The sequence below is a fragment of the Cajanus cajan genome, chromosome 3 (assembly GCF_000230855.2).
Source record: "Cajanus cajan strain Asha chromosome 3, NIPB_CcT2T_4, whole genome shotgun sequence".
Lineage (NCBI taxonomy): Eukaryota > Viridiplantae > Streptophyta > Magnoliopsida > Fabales > Fabaceae > Cajanus > Cajanus cajan.
The window spans coordinates 37,384,572-37,407,217 of NC_138519.1; the positions used below are offsets into that span (position 1 = coordinate 37,384,572).

Consider the following 22,646-nt stretch of genomic DNA (forward strand, 5'->3'; position numbering starts at 1 on the left):
TTTGAGAACAAGTCGTTCTAATAATCCAATACATTTTCAAAACCAAAATAAAAGCGAGCTCGACCGTCTTCGCGACCGCCGAGGCCCGTTTCGGGCCGGTGGCGACAAGCCTACCATTGGCCAGCCATTCTTTCAAAATCCATTTTTCGAAAATAAAATAATCCCCTCTAAAACACAAACTTTTGAAAACATATATCCTTTCCTTCTCTTCTCCCTTATCCCAAAGATTTTTGAATAATCTAAGTGGAAACATGGAGATATAGTGGTCAATAGGAAGGTTGACACATCTTCTAAAGGAAGGGAGAATCATTTGGTTGATAACACCAAAAATCAAATACGCATCGTTCCTCGGTTACAGAAATCGGCAAAGCACAGTCTGTCTGGAGGAATGGCAAGATCCAAACAAAGAACGCATCGATTAATTCTTTTGAAAAACTGAATCAAATAGAATTAGGTGCATCTCATTTGCATACATGCATACAGATGATAGGTGTACTAGAAGATCACTTATTCTCTGTTTATATTTAAAAAAAAAAAAAAAAAAAAAAAATCAAAAATCAAAAATCAAAAATCAAAAATCAAAAAATCAAAAATCAAAAATCAGAAAAATCCAATACGCCCGTATTGGTATTAATACGGTCGTATTGGAGTTAACGTTAAGTACAACGTTTCAACTCCAATACGGGCGTATTAAAATCCAGTACGCCCGTACTGAACCCCAATACGGTCGTATTGAATCCAATACGGTCCATATTGATTGTAAACTTTGTACATCAATGGAAAGGCCAATACGGCCGTATTGAATCCAATACGGGCCGTATTGGCGGAATTTTGCCTATAAATAAGACCTCCCCTCCCTCATTTTGCATACCTTTCTTCATTCTCCACATTCCTTGCTTGTGAGTGCATTCCTACAAAGATTATCAGAAATGGCAGAATCTTCTCGCAAAAGGCAGAGAGCCCCGGCCAGACGTGTAATGACAGATCGACACCGGGACCGGCTACAGCTTATAGAGACGTTCACCATCGAGCCGTCAAGGGTGCTCGACTTTGAGCTTCTCCGAGCAGTGGGCTTGGAGAATGATGTCAGGAGCTACTTCGACGCCATAGGATGGGGATTTGTCCTTAATCCACCATCCCAGCTATATTTGACGGCCACGAAGGAGTTCTTGGCTACAGTCGGCGTCACGGAGTCGACTAACAGCTATGGGGAGGATGTTTGCGCGGTGGATTTCTGGATGAATGAAGGATACCGCTCGCTGACGTTGGACGAGTTCAACGTCCAGGCAGGGTTTTTCAGCCGCACTGATCAGCTGGCATTCCGAGATGCCATATGCGAGTGGCCTGATCAGTGGACTCCGGTTGAGATGTGGAGTTTGCTCACTGGCCGACGGGATTATCATTCAGGGGTGAAGGGCTCCCGGCTCCCGACTGCTCTTAGGATTTGTCACAAGATCCTCACCAGTACTATTCATGGCAGGTCCAAGAGTCCGGAGTCGATTACACAGCCGGATCTGCTGGCCTTATATTGCATGGCCACCGGCCGGAAGGCCAATCCTGGATATTTCTTCCTCGAGCACGTGAAGAAGCTTGGGGTACGAGAGGGAGGAGAGTCCAGACAGGGGTACATCTTGGTTGCCCCACTCCTCTCACAGCTGGCGGAGACATGGGGATGTCCCGATGGTGCAGAGCCAGGGGCATTGGCGCCGAAGCTGATTGGTGCCTCCACCTTGATTAACATGAAGATCATCGCTAGATCGCCAGGAGGGGGGTTTGTGCGAGTAGATGGCCTCGAGACCTTCGACGACCTCCTCAACAACCTCGACTTTGAGGGAGGCGACGCCCCGCAGCCAGAGGCTAGCACATCACGGTCGGACAGGGGATACTTTGACGCCCGCTTCGACACACTGCAACAAAGCATTGACACGCGATTCGATGCTTTTCAGCAGAGCATCGACACGCGATTCGATGCTTTTCAGCATAGTGTCGGTACATGGCAGCAGAGTACCGATACTCGACTAGACAGCTTGGTGCAGGGTTTCGACAACCTCTCAGTCTGGCTCCATAGCCACTACCCCACTCCTCCTCAGGATCCGCCGGCCGATGAGTGAAGACCGGATTGCTTCCTTTAATTTTTATGTATTTAGTTTGTTTGGGCTGTGTCCCATCTTTTGATTTCTTTTGATTTCTCTCGTACAAACTTATTTTCTATTTTATGAAAATTTCCACTGTTTGATTTTAAATTCTCTAGCAATTTAAATTCTGTACAGCAAAAGCCAAAAACATAAAAAAGGCAAAATACAGAAAAAGCCAAATCAGAAGAAAAGGCAAAATACAGAAAAAGCCGAAAATGAAAAAAGGCAAGGATATAGAAAATCCAACAAACAGATTGCACAGAATAACTGAGCCTGGAGAGGCTTGCCGAAATAATACTCCCGCAGAATAACCGAGCCTGGAGAGGCTTGCCGAAACAATACTCATCAGTTTGTACAGAATAACTGAGCCTGGAGAGGCTTGCCGAAACAATACTCCTCAGTAAACAGAATAATTGAGCCTGGAGAGGCTCGCAGAAATAATACTCCCCAGAGGGAACCTCAACTCATGCTCTTGGATTCAAAATCCCCAGCAAGAGCTATCAAGCAAGATCGTCAAAATCTCCAATGGAAGTATGATCATCCAAGCAGTATATTCAAGTCAAAGGACTTTAAAACTTCTTCAGTGGAAGATAACTCTCCGACTCAAGCGTTGAGTGAGACTAAGCCTGCAGAGGCTTCCTAAATAATACTCTGGGATACACAAGATCCCCAAATCCCCAATCGCCTACTCAAGAGGCATCCCTACAAAAGGAGAAAAAATAAAAAATCTCAATAAATATTCCCCAAGCGGAATGCGGCATCCAGCCAAGCACCGAACATCAAGATTATCTGCCTAACAGAAGAGGCCAGTCAAGAAATGAATGACAGAATTCCCTAGTGGATAATAGCCTACACAGAGGCTACAAAATCAGAAAATTGAAAAGAGTCACCCGAATAAGGACAACCGGGATACTCCACCAACGTCAAAGGACGTCAGCCAAACATAAGGCATCGCTCAACTCAAAGAGAGAGCATCTGTGTCCACACCCCAAGGATTCAGAAATACCCCATGGGTACCAACAATGCAATGCAAGTTGGGGCACAGGAACCTATGAATGACTGCACATCCCCTAGACGGATCCCTGCGTTATCCAGCCCTCAGCGGCACAAAATCAGAAAAAACTGTCGAAGCAGCATAGTGGACTGTGGAGACAAAAATCATCTCAAATCCTTGGAGAGGGTAAACTCGCATTGCCGAAGTGATCAGAAGACACGGACGCAGTCCCTGGAGAGGGCAAACTCAGCTGCCGATGTTAAGACGCAGTCCCTGGAGAGGGTAAACTCACCTGCCGATGTTAAGACGCAGACCCTGGAGAGGGCAAACTCAACTGCCAAATGTTAAGCGGCAGAGCCTGGAGAGGCGGTACTCAATCATCAGGGTGATGTTAACACACTGGTGTCTAGCTTCCGGCTCGGGCGTCGAGTGAGGCTAGGTCTGGAGAGACGGTACTCAACCATCAGCGTCATCAGAGGTGCGTTGGTGTCCAACTTCCGGCTCGGGCGGCGAGTGAGGTTGGGCCTGGAGAGGCAATACTCAATCATCAGTGATGTTAAAACACTGGTGTCTAGCTTCCGGCTCGGGCGTCGAGTGAGGCTAGGTCTGGAGAGACGGTACTCAATCACCAGCGTCGCCAGAGGCACGTCGGTGTTCAACTTCCGGCTCGGGCGTCGAGTGAAGTTGACCCTGGAGAGGGTAAACTCAGCTACCGAGGATGTCAGAAGCGCCGAGGTATGCACCCACCTGGAGAGGCTACTCAACAATTTTCCACCGGAAGACATTACAAGTCAGAAGGTCGGCACATCACCCGGACAATTGGGTCAACTCCTTTACTTGTCAGCCGGTACACCAAAAGGCTGTCCGACTAAGTAAAGGGGGGGCAGCTGTAGACCCCTAAAATTGTCCGGGTCGGAAATAAAACTCGAAGACCCTCAAAGATCGAAGGAAAGTCAGCCAGAAGGACTCCTAGAAGACCATAGGATGGCTATCTGTAGGTTTAGAGGTCTTAGAGTAGCTTAAAATAAGGAAGTGGAGGGAATGAAGCCCAATACGGCCGTACTAAACTTAATACGGCCGTATTGAAGCTTCAACACGGCCGCAGTGAACTCAATACGGCGTATTGAAGTTTCTGAAACTTCAATACGGCCGTACTGAAATCAATACGGCCGTATTGAAGCTTCAATACAGCCGCAGTGAACTCAATACGGGCGCATTGAAATTTCTGAATTTCAATACGGCCGTATTGAACTCAATACGGTCGTATTGAAGTTCAAAAATTTCAATACGGCCGTATTGATTCCATAGCCCGTATTGCGCCTGTTCCCTATAAATATGGCGTCATTTTGACGTCATAGGACACTTTTACACACAGTTTTAACCCTCTTCTTGAGTATTCTGGGTTTTTTTTTAGCAGTGCTCTGCCTAGAAATCACTCGGAGAGTTGATCCGACGAAGTTTTTGAGTTCTGAGCATTTTGCTTGAGTCTCGAACTAAGTCGAAGGGAAATCCATCGGATTTCCAAGTCAAAAATTATTTTTTAGGAAGGAGTGAGCGGGCTTGTAGAGCGAGGGAACGCCAAAAAGCTTCCCAGTTTTACTTGATATATAAAAAGCACGCTTCAAGAGGTTTCTTTTCTAAAAATCCCTTCTTTTACTGCTTTCTGTGTGCATATTAAACTGTCATCATGTAGATAGTTAATTTATAATTGCTTAGAATAAATAGGGGTAATTTAGTAATTTTGTACTATTATTTTTAGAAATAATCTGTCATAGGGAACCCGAAAGGGGCGTTGTGGGGTGCTAACACCTTCCCCACACGTAACCGACTCCCTTACCCAACTCTGGTTGTAATGGCCGAAGTTGATTTATAAAATCAATTGCCTTATCCCTTTTTCCAATGTTTTGAGTAAAACATTGGTGGCGACTCCATGAACCCCTTTTACTACGAAAACCACTAATCCATGGAGGGTCCCGCTTGGGATTAACATGGATTGGTGAGACATTTAATAAATAAATTGGATAAGATCGACAAGGTCTCAGTTTGAGAACAAGTCGTTCTAATAATCCAATACATTTTCAAAACTAAAATAAAAGCGAGCTCGACCGTCTTCGCGACCGCCGAGGCCCGTTTGGGCCGGTGGCGACAGTCACCCGATAATGATAGATGTCTAAAAGGTTCATTACATATAAGGTAAATAAAGCACATATTCAAAAAGAATAATATTTTACATCTAAGGCGAATTATCCAAAATAAACAATAAAAAATGTATCATTCAAAGCATGCATCCATCATCCCTAAATATATATATATATATATATATATATATATAATGAAATAATAATAACATGAGAAAGGGCAAAGATTTCATATCAAAAAGCTGAAGCTACAAAATAAAAATAAAAAGAGTGTTAGGAAATCCTCAGCCCGGACATCAGCCTACAAGTAAAGGGCAAGGTCCCCTCACAACAATGATCAATTTAGACAGCTGGACAAGGTCTGTTAAGTCAGACGAAGACAGAAGCAATTCCCAGCAAGGTTTTGAATGAGACAAATATAATACATATTGTTATTACTAACAAGTGTGTTAGTGTTTCAGATATAAGTATAGATAAGCCGCTGAATAGAGAATATACATCCATACCAGAATCAAGAAGATGTGAGGCAAGCATTGGATAAAGGCTGAGCAAACAAAGGGAATACATTAGAAGAAGACTCAGACGATACAAGACCATGGACGATGGGCAAATCCTAGCAAGAGCACCCTAGACGGAGTCAAGTACTTACAACAGCCAACTAGACGGAGACTCGAATACACAGACAAAGATCAAGAAAGTTGTATTGCATCTGAAGACACAACGAGACGAACTACCTAACATCCACACCTTCGAAAGAATACATAAAGACATCAAAATAGAAAAAGGAAGATAAGATAAATGGATGAGCGCATATCCACAAATCAAAGTTGCGTGTGTCAGAGAAAGTACACCTACCAGTCAGCAAAGGACAACACCTATGTTGCTACAATACCAACAAAGTACAGAGATATCTTAATGTCAGTCATAGAAGCACACAAATGGTACAAAAGATCTCGAGAAGCGCAGATTCAACAAGCAAACATTAAATGCAAAGTCAAAAGCATTAAATGTCACAATCCATGAAGTTGTACAAACCATATGAAAGAATCAAATGATAGGTAATCGAGCGTAAGAACGAAGTCTGCTCATGGACGAAAGAGGACTACTACCAAAATGAGTCACTAAAGTATCAGATGAAGCCTATAAGGAATAGTCAAGGCGAGACACGGACTAGAGAAGATGAGACAAATGAAGCAAGAGACATAGGAAACCAAGCGTCAAGAGATGGATAGTTGGAACACGAATATGTACCAGATGATCACAAATTATCCATACAAGGTTATGACAAGTGCAACCACTCTAAAAGCACAAATCAGACGAGGCATATGTCTAAGGCCAAAAGAAAGTCAATCGTGCATCAAGACCAAGAGCAGCATAGACTAAAAGAAACTCTGGACGAAGACAAGTTTGCCTGTAATGTTGACCAGACCATATAAGACGCCAAAGCATCAACGACAAATACTCAGATGGAGAACAAGATGTGAGACGCAGACGAAGACTACTGAGCAAGCACCTATCTAGTCTCAAAAGATTATTCAAAGCATCATCTACGATCACATAGGTGTTCTCAATGAAACAGCAGAAGAAACAAAGATGAAGAGAAGCACGAAAAAGCAAAGCATGCATGTGTTAGAAAAGTGCATTACTTTTTCAGAAAAGGATAATGGCTATATTGCTACATGACTGGAAAAAGACAAATAATTTCTTGGTCTTAGATAAAGTCAAACATTGCTACAACAGGACAGAGAAGAATACACGCAATGTCTAAGAATAGGAAGTAACATTTAATGCAATACCAAGTGCATTAAATGAAAGGATCAAAGTAGTCATGAACGACTATATTAGCTTCAATGGACATATGCAACGGGAAAATTTTACAGGGCTATAAATATACAATAACATCAAACCGAAAGAGGAGAGGCAAGAAGCAACGAACGAATGATTATATGCCTTGCCCTAGGCTTTTTGATTGAAAAAAAAAGTGATATCAAGCCCACGAGACAGAGACTAGAGATGAGCATACATAGTCATATGTACAATGTAATATTGTATTTTTATCTTTGTAGACTAAGGTGTTCGAAATGTCAGTGATGGACTTAACCTTAGTGGGTGTTGTAAACCTATGTATCCTCTCCGTGAGAGTAACCCAAACACTCAAACACAAGTCTCTATAAAACTAAGGTAGCAAACCTTAGTGAGTGTAGGAAATTCCCAATCCTCTCTGTGAGAGTTATGTATACACTCAAACCAAAACTCTCTAACCAACATCATAAAGCCTGAAAAGGCTAGGAAAAGAATACTTGTAAAGCCCAAAGGGGCTTGTCAAAGAATACTCACTGCTAGCCAGAAGTGGCTGATAAGAAAATACTAGTGTTGGTAAGTGAAGCCAACAGGCCAGCAGTGGTCGAGAATACTTGGAGAACTAGAAGTGGTTTAAGAATACTAGCGCTGGTGAGTGAAGCTGGCGGGCCAGGAGTGGTCGAGAATACTTGGAGAACCAAAAGTGGTTAAAGAATACTAGCGCTGGTGAGTGAAGCTAGCAGGCCAGAAGTGGTTGAGAATACTTGAACCAGAAGTGGTTTAAAAATACTAGCATTGGTGAGTGAAGCTGACGAGCCAGGAGTGGTCGAGAATACTCAGGTCCAGGAGTGGACGATAATACTCAATGCTAGACTGAAGAGGCTGATAAGAAGATACTAGCGTTGATGAGTGAAGTCAACGGGCCAGAAGTGGTCGATAATACTTTTGTATTGAATTACATATCTAGTGGAACCCTTCAGTTGAAGGAGACTGAACGTAGCTCAGTTGAGCGAACCAGTATAAAATAATTGCATTACTCTTTCAGTTTAACTAGGAACAAATCCTCCTTACTGATTAAATCTTTGTGAAAAACTTCGTTCAATATTTACATACATTTAAAACCACTATTTAGACGAAGCTGCAAGTTCGTTTAATAGATATATTACACTAAAATACTTTATCTACTACCTGTCCTTAAATGAAACTATTTTGAAAAGGAAAATGTAAGAACTTCAATAATTATCATTATGGAACATTTTCTTTAGCAGACAATAAACCCTTCAGATGCATTGACCTTATGTTAAACGAATTTTGCATAACAGTCTGACATTTAAAAGTGTATTGGACGAAGAACATTAATCTTGTGAAAACGCTTTAAAATTCGTTTGTAGACACACACACATATTTAACCCCCCCCCCTTCTTTGTGTTTTTCCGCTAACTTCAAGGTCAAGCAAATTCGTAGCCCACACTCGATCATGAACAAAGGAATAACCACAACATCCAAGAAGAAGACGCCTGGAGAGGCATCATAATACTCACCTTGGCAAGAATAACACTAGATTCCTGCCAACCACACACATCCCCAAGGAAGACGCCTGGAGAGGCATCAAAATACTCACATGGCAAGGGCAGCTATAGACACCTAAATTCGTCCAGACCTGTAAACAAAGAAATAGACTTCTATTATGAAGGACAAGGTTAACATCATAGCCCACACTCGATCATTAATAAAGGAATAGCCACAGCATCCAAGAAGAAGACGCCTAGAGAGACATCATAATACTCACCTTGGCAAGAATAACACCAGATTCCTGCCAACCACACATATCCCCAAGGAAGAAGCCTGCAGAGGCATCAGAATACTCACATGGCAGGGGCAACTATAGACACCTAAATTCGTCCAAACCTGTAAACAAAGAAATAGACTTCTATTATGAAGGAAAGGAGCTCCCGAAGCATGGAAACAACATGATATGACATCAGAAAGCCTAAAGCCCAACATGTTTGATTTAGTAGCCCAAAATGGGCCGTTCCAAACTACTAAAAGACCTGAAAACCCTAGTTGAGAACGGGTCAGAACAGCCCGTTCCAACATAGGTTGTTATGATTCAAGTTCAAATCTGGAACGAGTCATTCTAACACTCTAACACTAGAACATGCCGTTCTCGATTCAAATTTTATTCATAATGAACTGATCCAGAATAGGTCGTTCCAAAACTGAAACAGACCATTTTGATCAGTTTTGACATCTATAAATAGTAGACTCGAGCACTGCTCCCAGGGCTAGAAAAATTCGTCTAGAAAGTCTCATATAATTCAAAACTTCTCTCTCTCCTCCCTTATATTTGAAGATTCAGTAAAGCTCGTTTAAGAGGTATTTCAGTCAATTCTCTTCTCTTTTCTCTATTCCCTCATTTTAAATATCGTTATAATAAAAGCAACCATGTAGACATTTTAGGATCAACCGTGTAATTTAAATTTCAAGCATGTTAATAACCATTAATAAAAGGGATTAAATATTTAACTTATTAATTCTTACTATGCTAACTTCATCATAAGGGTACCGATTAAGAGCGTTGTAGAGGTGCTTAATACCTTCCCTACACGTAACTGACCCCCGAACCCAATTATGGTTATGAAGTCCATTATTGGACTTTTAAAACCTTTTCTTTTTCCAATGTTTTGTGTAAAACATTGGTGGCGACTCCGTGAACCTACTTTAAAAAACCATTAATTAGGGATTAGTCTAGTCTCCTCGCATTCCTTAATTGATGAGATTTTCAAACGAAAGTCCAAACAATTTAGTCGCGAGATCAAAAATTTTTAGGTTGCCACAGATGGCAACTTCACTAGAGAAGTTTTAAAAGGGTCAAGCCCAAATAAATGACGAAGTTAGCAAAATAAGGATAATAGTTTAAATATCTTTTCCTCTTTACTTTGTTTGTTTTGCTTGTTCGGCTTTAATATCTGCTTGTTTGTTTAAATTTCACACTTGTTTGACTAAAAATTGTACACAAACCATAGCACACAACAGTTCCCCTACACCTGGAGGCATGAGGGTTTTAAACATAGAGAGTGGTTGACATATGACCGGCCCAAGTTTGGCCTTGGAGCTTTCGAGCCTTGTTAGAAATCACTCTCAAGGTGATAACCGGTTACTCTAGCCTGAAATACTGCGACAGACCTTAGAGTTTGCCAGGTGACAGCGACAGAGATACTAGGTCCCTATAATGGGGGCACCTTGGGAGCCTTTAAAGACTAGTGAGATTAGAACCATCCTATACAATGTACTTTTCTTAACAGGGACCATAGACCAAGGATTTGGGCGTGACTGTTCGTGGGTTACTTTGTATGAGCATATGTTTGTTGCATTTTGTTTATTCAAACCATTCATTTATTTTTTATAATTCCCCCAAAGTAAAGAAAACAAAAAAATGAAAAAATACACCATCATGAGGGAAAAACCTAGTGTGAAAATAAGATCTGTGAAAAGCATACATCCTTTCTTTGAAAAAAAGGGGCATCATGCATTTTCTAAAAATAATAAATAAATAAATAAAAAGAGAGACATGCATTCCATATACATTTCTAGGATCACTAGGAGATTTCTCACAGACTAATGAACTCTAATTAGTGTGACCTTTGTCACATCGTAAAAAATTACGAAAAGGGACACTATGATTTCACGTTCAAAGGAGTCGTTACCAAGTCTTTATTGAGAGACCTCCTTCATGCATTATCGTTTAAAAACCTTAACAGGAAATTATCATGATCCCTCAAAGGTGGTTTTTCAACACTCCGTACTCACAAGAGCTCAAAAGATAAAAGCTATGAGAACCCCACCGCAATGAAAGCAGCAACCGCCTTACCCACTTTGGTATAGGCTCAAGGAAACTTGCGATTATCACGTCAGGGCAGCAGGGCACTCCATAGAAAACTACAAGGCTTTGAAATCTCGTGTACAAGATCTTATCGATGCGGGGCAGCTCAAGTTTGAGGCCAATGCATCACACATCAAGGAATGAGCTGGATGAGTAACCATTCTGGAATGGTCTATTGAAAAGTTGTTAGGGGACTTTCTTTTTCAAAAAAAAAAAACAAAACAAATTTTTTTTTTAAAATTCATGATCAACTCATGACCTTCGCCTACGGTCATGAGTTCATATCAAATAAGGGCTTCTATAAGTTTTTACATTCGTCAATAAGATACGTCATTTCTACAAATCTCTATTTCATTCCTTTCTCCCTTCTATCACTAAAACCTAAAACCAATCATAGTGACAAAAAAAAAGACAAAAAAAATAGACATGAATGAAGATAATAAAATTAATCAATGCTTCGAACATCTACACGCATTATCTGAGTCTAAGGTAGATAAGGAGATCACTTCCTTGAAATACACAAAGATAAATAAAAAAGTGATCAGAAAAGTCTTACATATGATTCTCATTGCATAAGAAAGTCTTGCAAAAAACATCAACTCAATTTGGGCTGACAAAGCATGTAAAAATCTTGGTCCATGAAAGAACTTTCAACACCAATAGGCCGGGGTAGCACCTTTATCCTTGGTGTATGGGATGGGGGCAGTGTTAATCATCAAAGACACTAGTCCCCCCTGACGTGGATGGCAAGAAATTTTGTCAAAGCGAAGAAGTATTATGCCAAAAAAATATCACTTGAAAAATATCGCTAGGATGAAAACCCGCAAAGGGCATCCTAAGTAAAAAAAATCAAAAAGTTCCCGCTAGGATATGTCCTAGGCAAAAATTAGGGATCTAAAAAAATAGCAAGTGACGAATCTCCAAGTTAGAAGCCAAAAGGCATCTTAAATACTTCTACAAGAGGCCAAAATACGAAGACTCTGCCAAAGACTCAAATATGTAGTCCAAGATAAATAGAAGAATGATTATACTAATCATCCAAGGAAATGTTTGTTTAAAAACTTAAACATTGACCTACCTCAATCATGTTGAGATTCATGGAGTGGTGAATCAACTCAAACTTGGAGAATGAAGGTTTTGATGATAACAAAATGTGGATTATGAGAATCAAAGCTGACCAAGGACATCAACAAGTCAAAAACAAAGTCAAGAAGAAAATATGGCTATTATGATGTGTAATAGGGATAGCTCATAAGTTGTATTTTTTTGTTTAGCTTATTTTGCATGTGTGTGCTTTGTGCATGAGTCAATCTTTATCTAATCTGACTAAGAGTAAGTATGATGATGAGTTAGGTACTTGAACAGTTATTTTGAGATGTAAAATAGAGTTTTTGAAAACTGACTCAAAATAATCGATTATCATTAAATATAATCGATTGTTCTAGCAATAGGTGAAAAGGATGCCTTGCTGTAAGAATCGATTATTTGTGAAATAATCGATTATCCCAGGAATCACTCTCTGGAATAATCAATTCTCCTTCAAAATAATTGATTAATTTGTTCTTGGTTGATTTCCATAAATCATGAAGAACAAAATAATCGATTATCCTTTAAAATAATCGATTATCTGGTTCTGAAAATGTTATAAATAGTTTTCACACTTTGAAACTTCAGAACAAGAGAGAACAGAGAATGAGTTAACAATCAAAAAGAGAAAAACGTTATTATGAAGTCTTTGTGACCTTCTTGGAGTGTTTTCTTTGTGAAACCAAGAAGTAAAACGTTTTATGAAATGCTTTGAAAAAGATCATCATCATCATCACATTCTTGGAAGAAAAAGATTGAGATTTGCTTCTGAATTCACAATCTGATTTGTTCAGCTTCTAGGTGAATTCGTTCCTTTAATTCTTTGTGAATAATTGTAAATCTTGAGTAGGTGTCTCAAGTGGTAAGGAATTCACTACAAGAAACTTGTTTGTTTGCGGCGGTTTTTTAGTAAGAGCGGCGGCGGTTTTGACCGCCACAAAATTATATTGCGGCGGTTTCTAAACCGCCGCAATATCGTGCGTCGGGACTTCATTTTGCGGCGGTTTTTTAAACAGCCACACAAACAGCCGCAATATATTTGATAAAATTGCAGCAGTTATGAAAGTGTCACTATTTTGGAAACTGATATAAGTTAAAAATTAGCGGCAGTTTTAAACCGCCGCAAATGTAAACGCACATTTTACAATTCTTATCCAATTTGCAATTAAATGTTTATGATAATTACATTTTTGAACCTGTTTATTTAAATTCTCATCTCAAACATATGTGATAAAGATAAACTAATACAAATGATGCAAATAGAAGCGTCATTCATTAACTAAAGATATTAAATCCAAATTTAGTACATAATAGATTTGCATCTTTCAAACATAGAAATAGTCCTTAAAATTAAGAAACTTAGGTACATAAAAACAACGAAAATATAAAGATGGTCCTAAAAGCTCCTAATAAACTAAAATTGAAGCAATTCTAAATAGTCCCTCATGATGACCCTCCATTGTCTTCAGGAACATGGCTAGACTCAGAAGAACGTCTCAAATCTGCTGGTGATCCCAATTCAGCTGCCTGAAATTAAAATAATCACAACTTAGTGATGGGATCCTCCCTTCCATGGATGATTTCGGCTCCTTGAAGAGAGTCTCCTTGCCCAAAGATCTTAGGCTCACCAAAGGGAAAAGGTCACGAAGATGAGAGAGTGAAGGGTGATTTTGGACGTAAGGTGATGAAGGGTGAAGGATGGTGTATGGTTGCTCAAGTAGGTTGGCTCACTCCAAGTATAGGTGGAGGCCACTCTAGGGTTTCACTCTCCAAGGGAGGAGAATGAAGTAGGCTAGCCGAATTAACCTAGTGACTAATGATGGGATTTTGAGGCATAAAATGCTCACTCAATATCATATAATCCAAAGTATTTACAAGGTGTGGTGCATTGGGTATTTATAGGAGGGGAGGCATCTAGGGTTGCATTTGGAGTAGGCAAATGCATTCCAAATGAAATGCAAATGAACCCTAGATTCAACTTGGTGGCCAAGGATGGAATCTTTGGGTTTAGATTGGCTATATCTAGGTGCATGATAAGACCATGCAACCTTTGCCCTCCACTTGGGCCTAAGCCTTTCTAACACCAAAAATAGACCCAATAGGCACCAAAAATATGTGTCACCCTCTAATTAACACCCTAGCCCAAAATTAAAAACCCTAATCATCTAGAGCACCCCATAATACAAGGGTAAAATGGGAAATACAAGGGAAAATAAATTCTAAGTCCTAAACACCCCAAAATATAAGGGTAAAATTGGAAATACAAGTAAAATAAATTCTATGACTAAAATACCCCAAAGTACAAGGGTAATTTTGGAATCAAAGATAAGGGAAAAAATAGGAATAAAAATAAATGCTATGCTAATAAGAACTTAGGAGCTAAGGTCCAAAAGTGGCCTCACTCCTCCTATGGTTTTTTTTCAACACTAACCCATTCCTTTTGCTTCCTTCAATACATCACCTCTTGGACTTCTTGGCCTTAGTGTTATTCCATCATTCCCTCCCTCTTGAAAAGGATTTGAACTCAAATCAAGAGGTTCCTCATGGTGGGCATCATGACCAACAAAAACATAAAAATAAGCATTAGAGGTAATAGTATATGATAGAAATGGAAAGTGTATCCTAAGAGGAGTTCTACTAAAAATGCTAAAAAGATTGTCTAAATTAAAAGGACTAGACTCTCTAATGTTAAGGATAGGATCCTCCCCATGGTGAAGTCTAGGTGTATAACTAAGACCTAAAAATTTAAAAAGACTAAAACTATAGCACATTAAAGCACTAGTCCTAAGAACTAAAATATCTTGTTGAAGGTACCCAATGTAGTGACCTAGGTATGTATTGGAAAATAAAGAAAACTTAACTAAAAAATTACCTAAACAACATTGTATTGGATTATTTGTTAGATACATATGAGAAAAAGGTGTTAAGAGGAGTCTAGGAAACTCATATAATCTAAGTTTGTCTTGTAAGGAAGTATCCAAGTTAAGTTCAAATAAGTTTGAACTTCCTTCAAGATCAAAAATAGAAGATACAACACCATGAGATGTATCCAACAAACCATACAAGCCAAAAGTTGGGTGCTTTATGAAGAAAACTAAAGTAGAAAGAGTCTTAAAGAAAGAAGGCTCATCTACCTTGGGCACCACCAAGGAAGTAGTACAAGAGGTGGTACTAAGTGAAGTCCACTTCTTCTTCACTAAATCTTGAAGTTGAGATTCTTTTTCTTTAAAAAGGACTTGTTTTTGAATCTCCACTTCATGACTAGTGGCAACGTGAGAGAAAGAGTTAAGGTCTTGATGAATAAAGAAAGTCTTTTTTAAATCATTTTCAATAGTAAAATGACTTTCTTTAAGCATAAGCCCTTTGGAAGAAATATTATCCTCCTTACTCTTCTCTAAGAGTGTTGGTTGTTTTTCTTTTTCTAACCACTCTTTAACCTTCTCTATACTTTTCTTAATTTTTTCTTTCTTTTCTATGTTCTTTTCTTTTTCTTTCCTTCTAAGTTCCTCCTCTCTTGTTGTATTTTCTTGCTCATGCATACTCCTAGGAACTCTAACTTCTTTGCCTTTTTGAGATCTAGTTGGAACAATCCTAGGTTGGGATCCACTAGTTTCTCTCCTCTCAACTAATTTTGCAAGTAGTTGTTTTATTTCCTCATTATTTCTTTCAAACTCTTTTTCTTTTCTTCTCAATTCTTCCTCTCTTTTTATATTTTCCTCTTCTTTTTTTCTTAGGTACTCTTTGAGTTGCCTAAGCTCATCCCTAACACTAGACCTAGTACTACAAGAGTTATGACCATGCACACTAGAATGATCACTCATCTTTGATCAAAAAGGTTTTCACAAAGTTGTTTTCAAAAAGGTTTGAAAAAGGTTTTCACAAAGAATGAGTGATAAAAGGGTTTTCAGAAAAGGTTTTCAAGATGCAAGATTGGTATGAAAAGGCCTAAGTATACAAATTGAACTATCAAGGGAGGTGGACTACTAAGAATCACTTAAAAACCAAGCCTTTTCAAGTAAAAATTACTAAGCCTTTTCACACTTTTCTCACAAAACAATTTTTTTTTTTTGCACAAAAGTTAAGTGTGTGTGTTGTGCACGCCCCCCTAGTAGGCAAATGAAGCCTTCTAAACGAAACAAATAAACAAAGTAAAGTCCTAGGAAAATATACTACCAAAGCTTTAAAGCATGCAAAGGAAAGACTTAAAGCATATGCTAGTCGGTTTCCTAGGTGGTTTTCAAATTACCTTCAAACTACACGAAATTACTACCAAAAAAAATGAAGAGGTTTAAAATGGCCAATTACAACCCAAAATGGAAGAAAGCAAAGGCCAAATACAAGAAGGCCAAAAATAAAACAAGAACGAAACAAGTAAGAAAAAGAAATTTGTTGAATCTCCAAGTCTTCAAATCTCCACCCCTTCACAATGAACACCCAAGGTTAGCCTTTCAATGGTGTTTGCACTCTTTGATTTGGTGTGATCCTCCAAAGTTCCTTGAGCTTAAATCGGACAGCCCCTCCACTCAATCCACCAAGAAAGTGTGTGGTGTTTAAAAGCTTTCCTCACCTAGGTCAAGAAGAAAACACAACCCAAGAGTACAAGAAGCCAAGGAAGAAAACTAAAAAGGCACAATTAAAAAGGCTAAACTCAAGTGGATTTGTTGAGAAAAACTTAAGAGTAGAAAGAAAGACTCAAAAACTAAAATTAAGGCACATTAACAAAAGCCAAGCACACAAAAGAGCAAGTCCTAGAATAACACTAGAATAGAATTTATCAAATAGGCTTAAAAGAAAGTAATGCACTTAATGTGTTTGATTAAATGTCTCATAAAGTCAATAAGCATTGTCCAAAAGTCCAAGAATAACTCCAAGTGCCAAGGTATGAAAATTTGGTCCAAAACTCCACAAGTCTAGCAAAGGTTCCCTTTTTCTTTTGTCTTTGATTCTTTTGATTTTGTTTCTTTTGTTTCTTTTGACACTTGACTAGGTCACGGTTTTGAGGTCCAAAAGTCCAGCCAATACTCTTTTTTTTTTTTTAATTTTATAGTTCTCCTTTGCTTGGGTTTTACACTTGTGTTTGTTAGTTTGATGAGTAAGTCCTTGGAGTATCCTTTTAGCAACTTACAATGGCTTAAAGAGACAAGTTTTGAGTGTCTTCTTAAGGTTTTTAATGTGCAATGTCCAGCAACAAGAACTTGCACATAAAAGGAATTTTCATACTCAAAACATCAAACAATACATAGGCATGTTAAGTGCACCAAGGAATACACAAAGTGGCTGAAAATTTTAAAGCAAGTATGTGCAAAGAAATTAATCACACATGATATTTTAGGAATGTAGAACATGCTAGAACTAATTAGCATGCATGATTGACTCTCTAAAGCACATCAAGGACTCACGGCCATTTTATCAAACAAGTGGCATGCATGTCATTTTTGTTCATTTCAAAGGCTAAACATAAAAACTTGGAATTTCTTTCAAGGTAGTTCAAAGGAAACAAGCTTATGACAAAACCATATGGATTATAAAATGAAAAACATCATTATATCATGCAGCCCAAAAATTTCCAGCAACTCAATTTTAAAGAAAAAATGGTAGGAACCCTAGCAAGGAAGCCTAAAGCACCAAGATGATTCACAAGAATGATGAGGCATGAATCAATACATGAAAAGGAGGAATAAGAATCATGACATATGACAAGATGATGACTCAATCATGCACAACAATTTAGACATTCAAGGAGACACAAATGACATGACCGAAAATACCAAAGATGGAAAAGTTACCCTTGAAGAACCAAGGCTCTAGATACCACATGATGGGATCCTCTCTTCCATGGATGATTTCGGCTCCTTGAAGAGAGTTTCCTTGCCCAAAGATCTTAGGCTCACCAAAGGGAAAAGGTCATGAAGATGAGAGAGTGAAGGGTGATTTTGGACGTAAGGTGATGAAGGGTGAAGGATGGTGTATGGTTGCTCAAGTAGGTTGGCTCACTCCAAGTATAGGTGGAGGCCACTCTAGGGTTTCACTCTCCAAGGATGGAGAATGAAGTAGGCTAGCCGAATTAACCTAGTGACTAAGGATGGGATTTTGAGGCATAAAATGCTCACTCAATATCATATAATCCAAAGTATTTACAAGGTGTGGTGCATTGGGTATTTATAGGAGGGGAGGCATCTAGGATTGCATTTGGAGTAGGCAAATGCATTCCAAATGAAATGCAAATGAACCCTAGATGCAACTTGGTGGCCAAGGATGGAATCTTTGGGTTTAGATTGGCTATATCTAGGTGCATGATAAGACCATGCAACCTTTGCCCTCCACTTGGGCCTAAGCCTTTCTAACACCAAAAATAGACCCAATAGGCACCAAAAATATGTGTCACCCTCTAATTAACACCCTAGTCCAAAATTAAAAACCCTAATCATCTAGAGCACCCCATAATACAAGGGTAAAATGGGAAATACAAGGGAAAATAAATTCTAAGTCCTAAACACCCCAAAATACAAGGGTAAAATTGGAAATACAAGTAAAATAAATTCTATGACTAAAATACCCCAAAGTACAAGGGTAATTTTGGAATCAAAGATAAGGGAAAAAATAGGAATAAAAATAAATGCTATGCTAATAAGAACTTAGGAGCTAAGGTCCAAAAGTGGCCTCACTCCTCCTATGGTTTTTTTTCAACACTAACCCATTCCTTTTGCTTCCTTCAATACATCACCTCTTGGACTTCTTGGCCTTAGTGTTATTCCATCACTTAGATTCAAACTTTTACTTGGAAAATAAAATTTATGAATTTTTAAAGACTTTATTTTTTACTTGATTTCCTTTAACAATTTGCATAAGGAAAGCTAATTGTTCCTTCAAAACATCAACTTCACCAACTCGTGCCTTAAGCGCTTCAACTTCAGATTGCAATTGTGTTACCGTGGCCGCATCTGATGAAGATCCAGACCTTGAAGAGGAAGAATATGATCCAATGATTTGAGTCAGAGTAACCCCAAGTCCCATGCCTCGAACATATCCGGGATGCTCCTTTCCAAACACTTTCAAGAATGCCTCATTCTCAGAAGAAGTCTCCTGAATTTCATTATGCAATTGTTCCTACATATAATGTTGAATATATAGATAAATAGTAAAAGATTACATATATGAGTTAAGAGTAAATGGTAATTGAAAATTACAAATAATATATTGTACTCATATATTTTTCTCTAGCATCTTCGCTCATAAATGAACCATCCTTTTTTTTATGAGCAATAGGATACATATCTCCTCTACTATAATGTCGTCCATATTGCACTTCCTAACATTTTGCACCATTCCAAAAGTAATTATACAAACAATTCATTTTTTAGTTTCTTCAAACAAAATAGACTAAATGAACTTTTCATACCAACTCATCCCTTTTTCTTGCTAATGTCTTTGATCCTAGAGTGTGTGGGATCAATAAATTTTCACGATTTGCTACATTTTTATTAGGTATCTCCTACATTTAACAAAATTGAAAGTCAATATATGTAACCAAACGTATAACCAATGGAAGATGAAAACATATTACCATTTGTTTAGGACTTGTCCTAAATTGTACAAAAAGCCTCCAATGGTCTGGGTCAATCTCTGGTGGGTGCATCTGACAATTTTCTTCCATAGAAATCTGTTGAGCTTAGGGGAGCCTGAACTTGATGAGGTCAAGATTATATCTAAAGCTTAAAGGAGTTTTGATGATCACAAAATATGTGTCAAAGACAACAACAAACAACAACAACTTAGAAGACAAAAACAAAGTCAAAGAAAGTGCTATGTAATAGGAATTAGTGTATAAATTGTTTTGAATGATTTTATTTGTTGTGTGTGCTGTGTGCATAAGCAAAATATATATCTAAACTAATTAGAGAGTGTATGATGATGAGTTAAAAGAACTAAAAAGTTATTTTGAGACTTAAAACGAAGTTTTGAAAACTAACTCAAAACAATCGATTATCATTAAATATAATCGATTATTCCAGCAACAGGCAAAATGGGATGCCTTGCTGCAATAATCGATTATTTGCAAAATAATCGATTATCCCAGAAATAACTATCTGGAATAATCGATTATCCAGCAAAATAATCGATTATATTGTTCTTGGTTGGTTTCCAGAAAACCTGAAGAACAAAATAATCGATTATTCTTTAAAATAATCGATTATCTGGTTCTGAAACTTGTATAAATAGTTTGAACTTTTTGAAACTTCATAACAGAGTTAGAACTGAGAATCAAATTTAGAAAAGCGTTTTTGTTGAGTCTTTGTGACAATCTTGGAGAGTTTTCTTTGTAAATCCAAGAAGAAAAATGTTTGTGAAAAACTTTGAGAAATGATCATCATCATCATCACATTCTTGAAAGGGGAAGATTAAGATTTGCTTCTGAATTTTAGGTGAATTCGTTCATTTATTCTTTGTGAATATTTGTAAAATCTTGAGAAGGGTTTCTCAAGTGGTAAGGATTCTTGTAGTGGGTTTCTACAAGGGGTGCTTTCTTGGGGTCAAGAAAGTGATTATCTTTCGTGTTGAAGTATATGCATGTGTGGTATACTTGTAAACCTTCTTCATTGAGATAGTGGAACAAATCTTGATCAGGTGTTGATTGAGGACTGGATGTAGGTCACATGTGGAGTGGCTGAACCAGGATAAAAGACTTGTGCAATCTTTCTTACCCTTATCTTTTACTTTGGGTAATATCTTAATTGTACATTAAAGAAGATGATTCTTGATTAACATGTGTGTGTGAATATTGGTGGTATAAACTGAATTAAGGCATTTCATTTGAACCTCATTACTTTGTAATCAAGAAAGCATATAGCATTCATTCTTCTATAAACAAGTCTTTGAAGAAACTTCTTTGAAAATTCAGTCTTAGAAAAGTTTAAGTGAAATAAAGATCCTAAATACTCTGAAATTTTTTAAAGGGTCATAGAATCCAATTCACCCCCCCCATCTTGGATTATGCCATTCTTTTCTAACAAAATCTCCCAGTTATAATTTTTGTGAAACAACCTACATCGAGTGTCCCTCCATTTCTTTCCCAAGCTAGCTAAGATATATTTCTTATGCTCTTGATCATTTACATCAAATTTTGCCTTTACCACAATAAAATGAAAGTTATCATTAGTACACAAATTCCATAAGAAATCACATGTGTGCAATCAATTATAATTGATACCTTTATAGTTTCTTTATAAACATTGTTTTTGTAATCTTTTGGAACCTTCTTCCATGTCTCATACATTATGGGGAAATTACTGAAGTTACTTACAATTTCACCCAAAAATCCTGCTAATAAACCAGCAAACTCTCCTATTGGTTGACCTTCAGCATTCCACTTGGTACACACCTTAGTGGCATCACATGATGCAAACACATCTTGCACCCTTAAACGTGTTTGCCTAACAACACCCTCCTCATCTAACATGTAAATAAACCAAACATCAACAACCCAACAAGTTTTACAATAAATAATAATAATAAGGAGATAACAAAGATTAGATTAAACATACCAATAACATCAACATTCCAATAGGTAGGGGATTTTTTCTGAGCCACAGATGAATCTTCAACCACATCAGATTCATGGTGTGTCGACCTCCTAGATGTGGTGCGAGTGGGCGAAGTAGGATGTATGTCATCTTGAGAAGATGATTCAATGTTTGGCATGGGCTCACTTTGAGGTAGTTGAACCTCTACACTTTGATGAGTGCCCATGGAGGAATTGCTTTCTTTATTCGGTGTGGATCGACACCTAGCCACAACATGTCTTCTTGTACAAGGCATACCTGCATAAACTAGTCTTTTTTCTTTAATAACTAAAAGTAGAAGATAAACATACAGCTACTATGAAGTTTAAACCAAACAAAAATATCTTGTGCAAAAAAAATAGAGGTTTCTTACTCATGAGTCTTATTAAACCATTGTCGCCACCGGCCCGAAACGGGCTTTCGGCATTCGCGAAGGATGGTTGGACTCGTTTATTTGTTTAAAAAATGTGGATTGCTAGAATGACTTATTCTCAAACTGAGACCTCGTCAAACGAGCAATTTTATTTAAAGGCTCACCAATCCATATTAATCCCAAGCGGGACCCTCCATGGATTAGTGGTTTTCGTAAAAGGAGGGTTCGTGGAGTCGCCACCAATGTTTTACTCAAAACATTGGAAAAAGAGATAAGGCAATCGATTTTATAAATCAACTTTGGCCATTACAACCAGAGTTGGGTAAGGGAGTCGGTTACGCGTGGGGAAGGTGTTAGCACCCCACAGCGCCCCTTTCGGGTTCCCTATGACAGATTATTTTTAAAAGAACAGTATAAAATTACTAAATTACCCCTATTTATTCTAAGCAATTATAAATTGACTATCTACATGATGACAGTTTAAATATGCACACAGAAAGCAGTAAAAGGAAGGATTGAAGGGAAACCTCTTGAAGCGTGCTTTTATATATTGCAAAGAACTGGGAAGCGTTTTGGCGTTCCCTCGCTCTACAAGCCCGCTCCTCGCTCTCCTAGAACAAAATTTTAACTAAGGGAATCAAAAAGATTTCCCCTCGACTAGGTTCGATCCTCCAGCA

General features: G+C 38.3%; 1 protein-coding gene across 1 annotated transcript; it reads right to left on the reverse strand.

Moving 5' to 3' along the window:
• Positions 1-13,479: 13,479 nt before the first annotated feature.
• On the reverse strand, positions 13,480-21,783 carry LOC145956268 (uncharacterized). The gene is made up of 5 exons (XM_083071840.1): positions 21,579-21,783; positions 21,245-21,486; positions 19,436-19,528; positions 18,859-19,143; positions 13,480-13,563 (listed from the first exon to the last, which is right to left on the reverse strand). The coding sequence occupies exons 1-5, from the start codon at positions 21,781-21,783 to the stop codon at positions 13,480-13,482; spliced, it is 909 nt and encodes a 302-aa protein (XP_082927966.1).
• Positions 21,784-22,646: the final 863 nt, after the last annotated feature.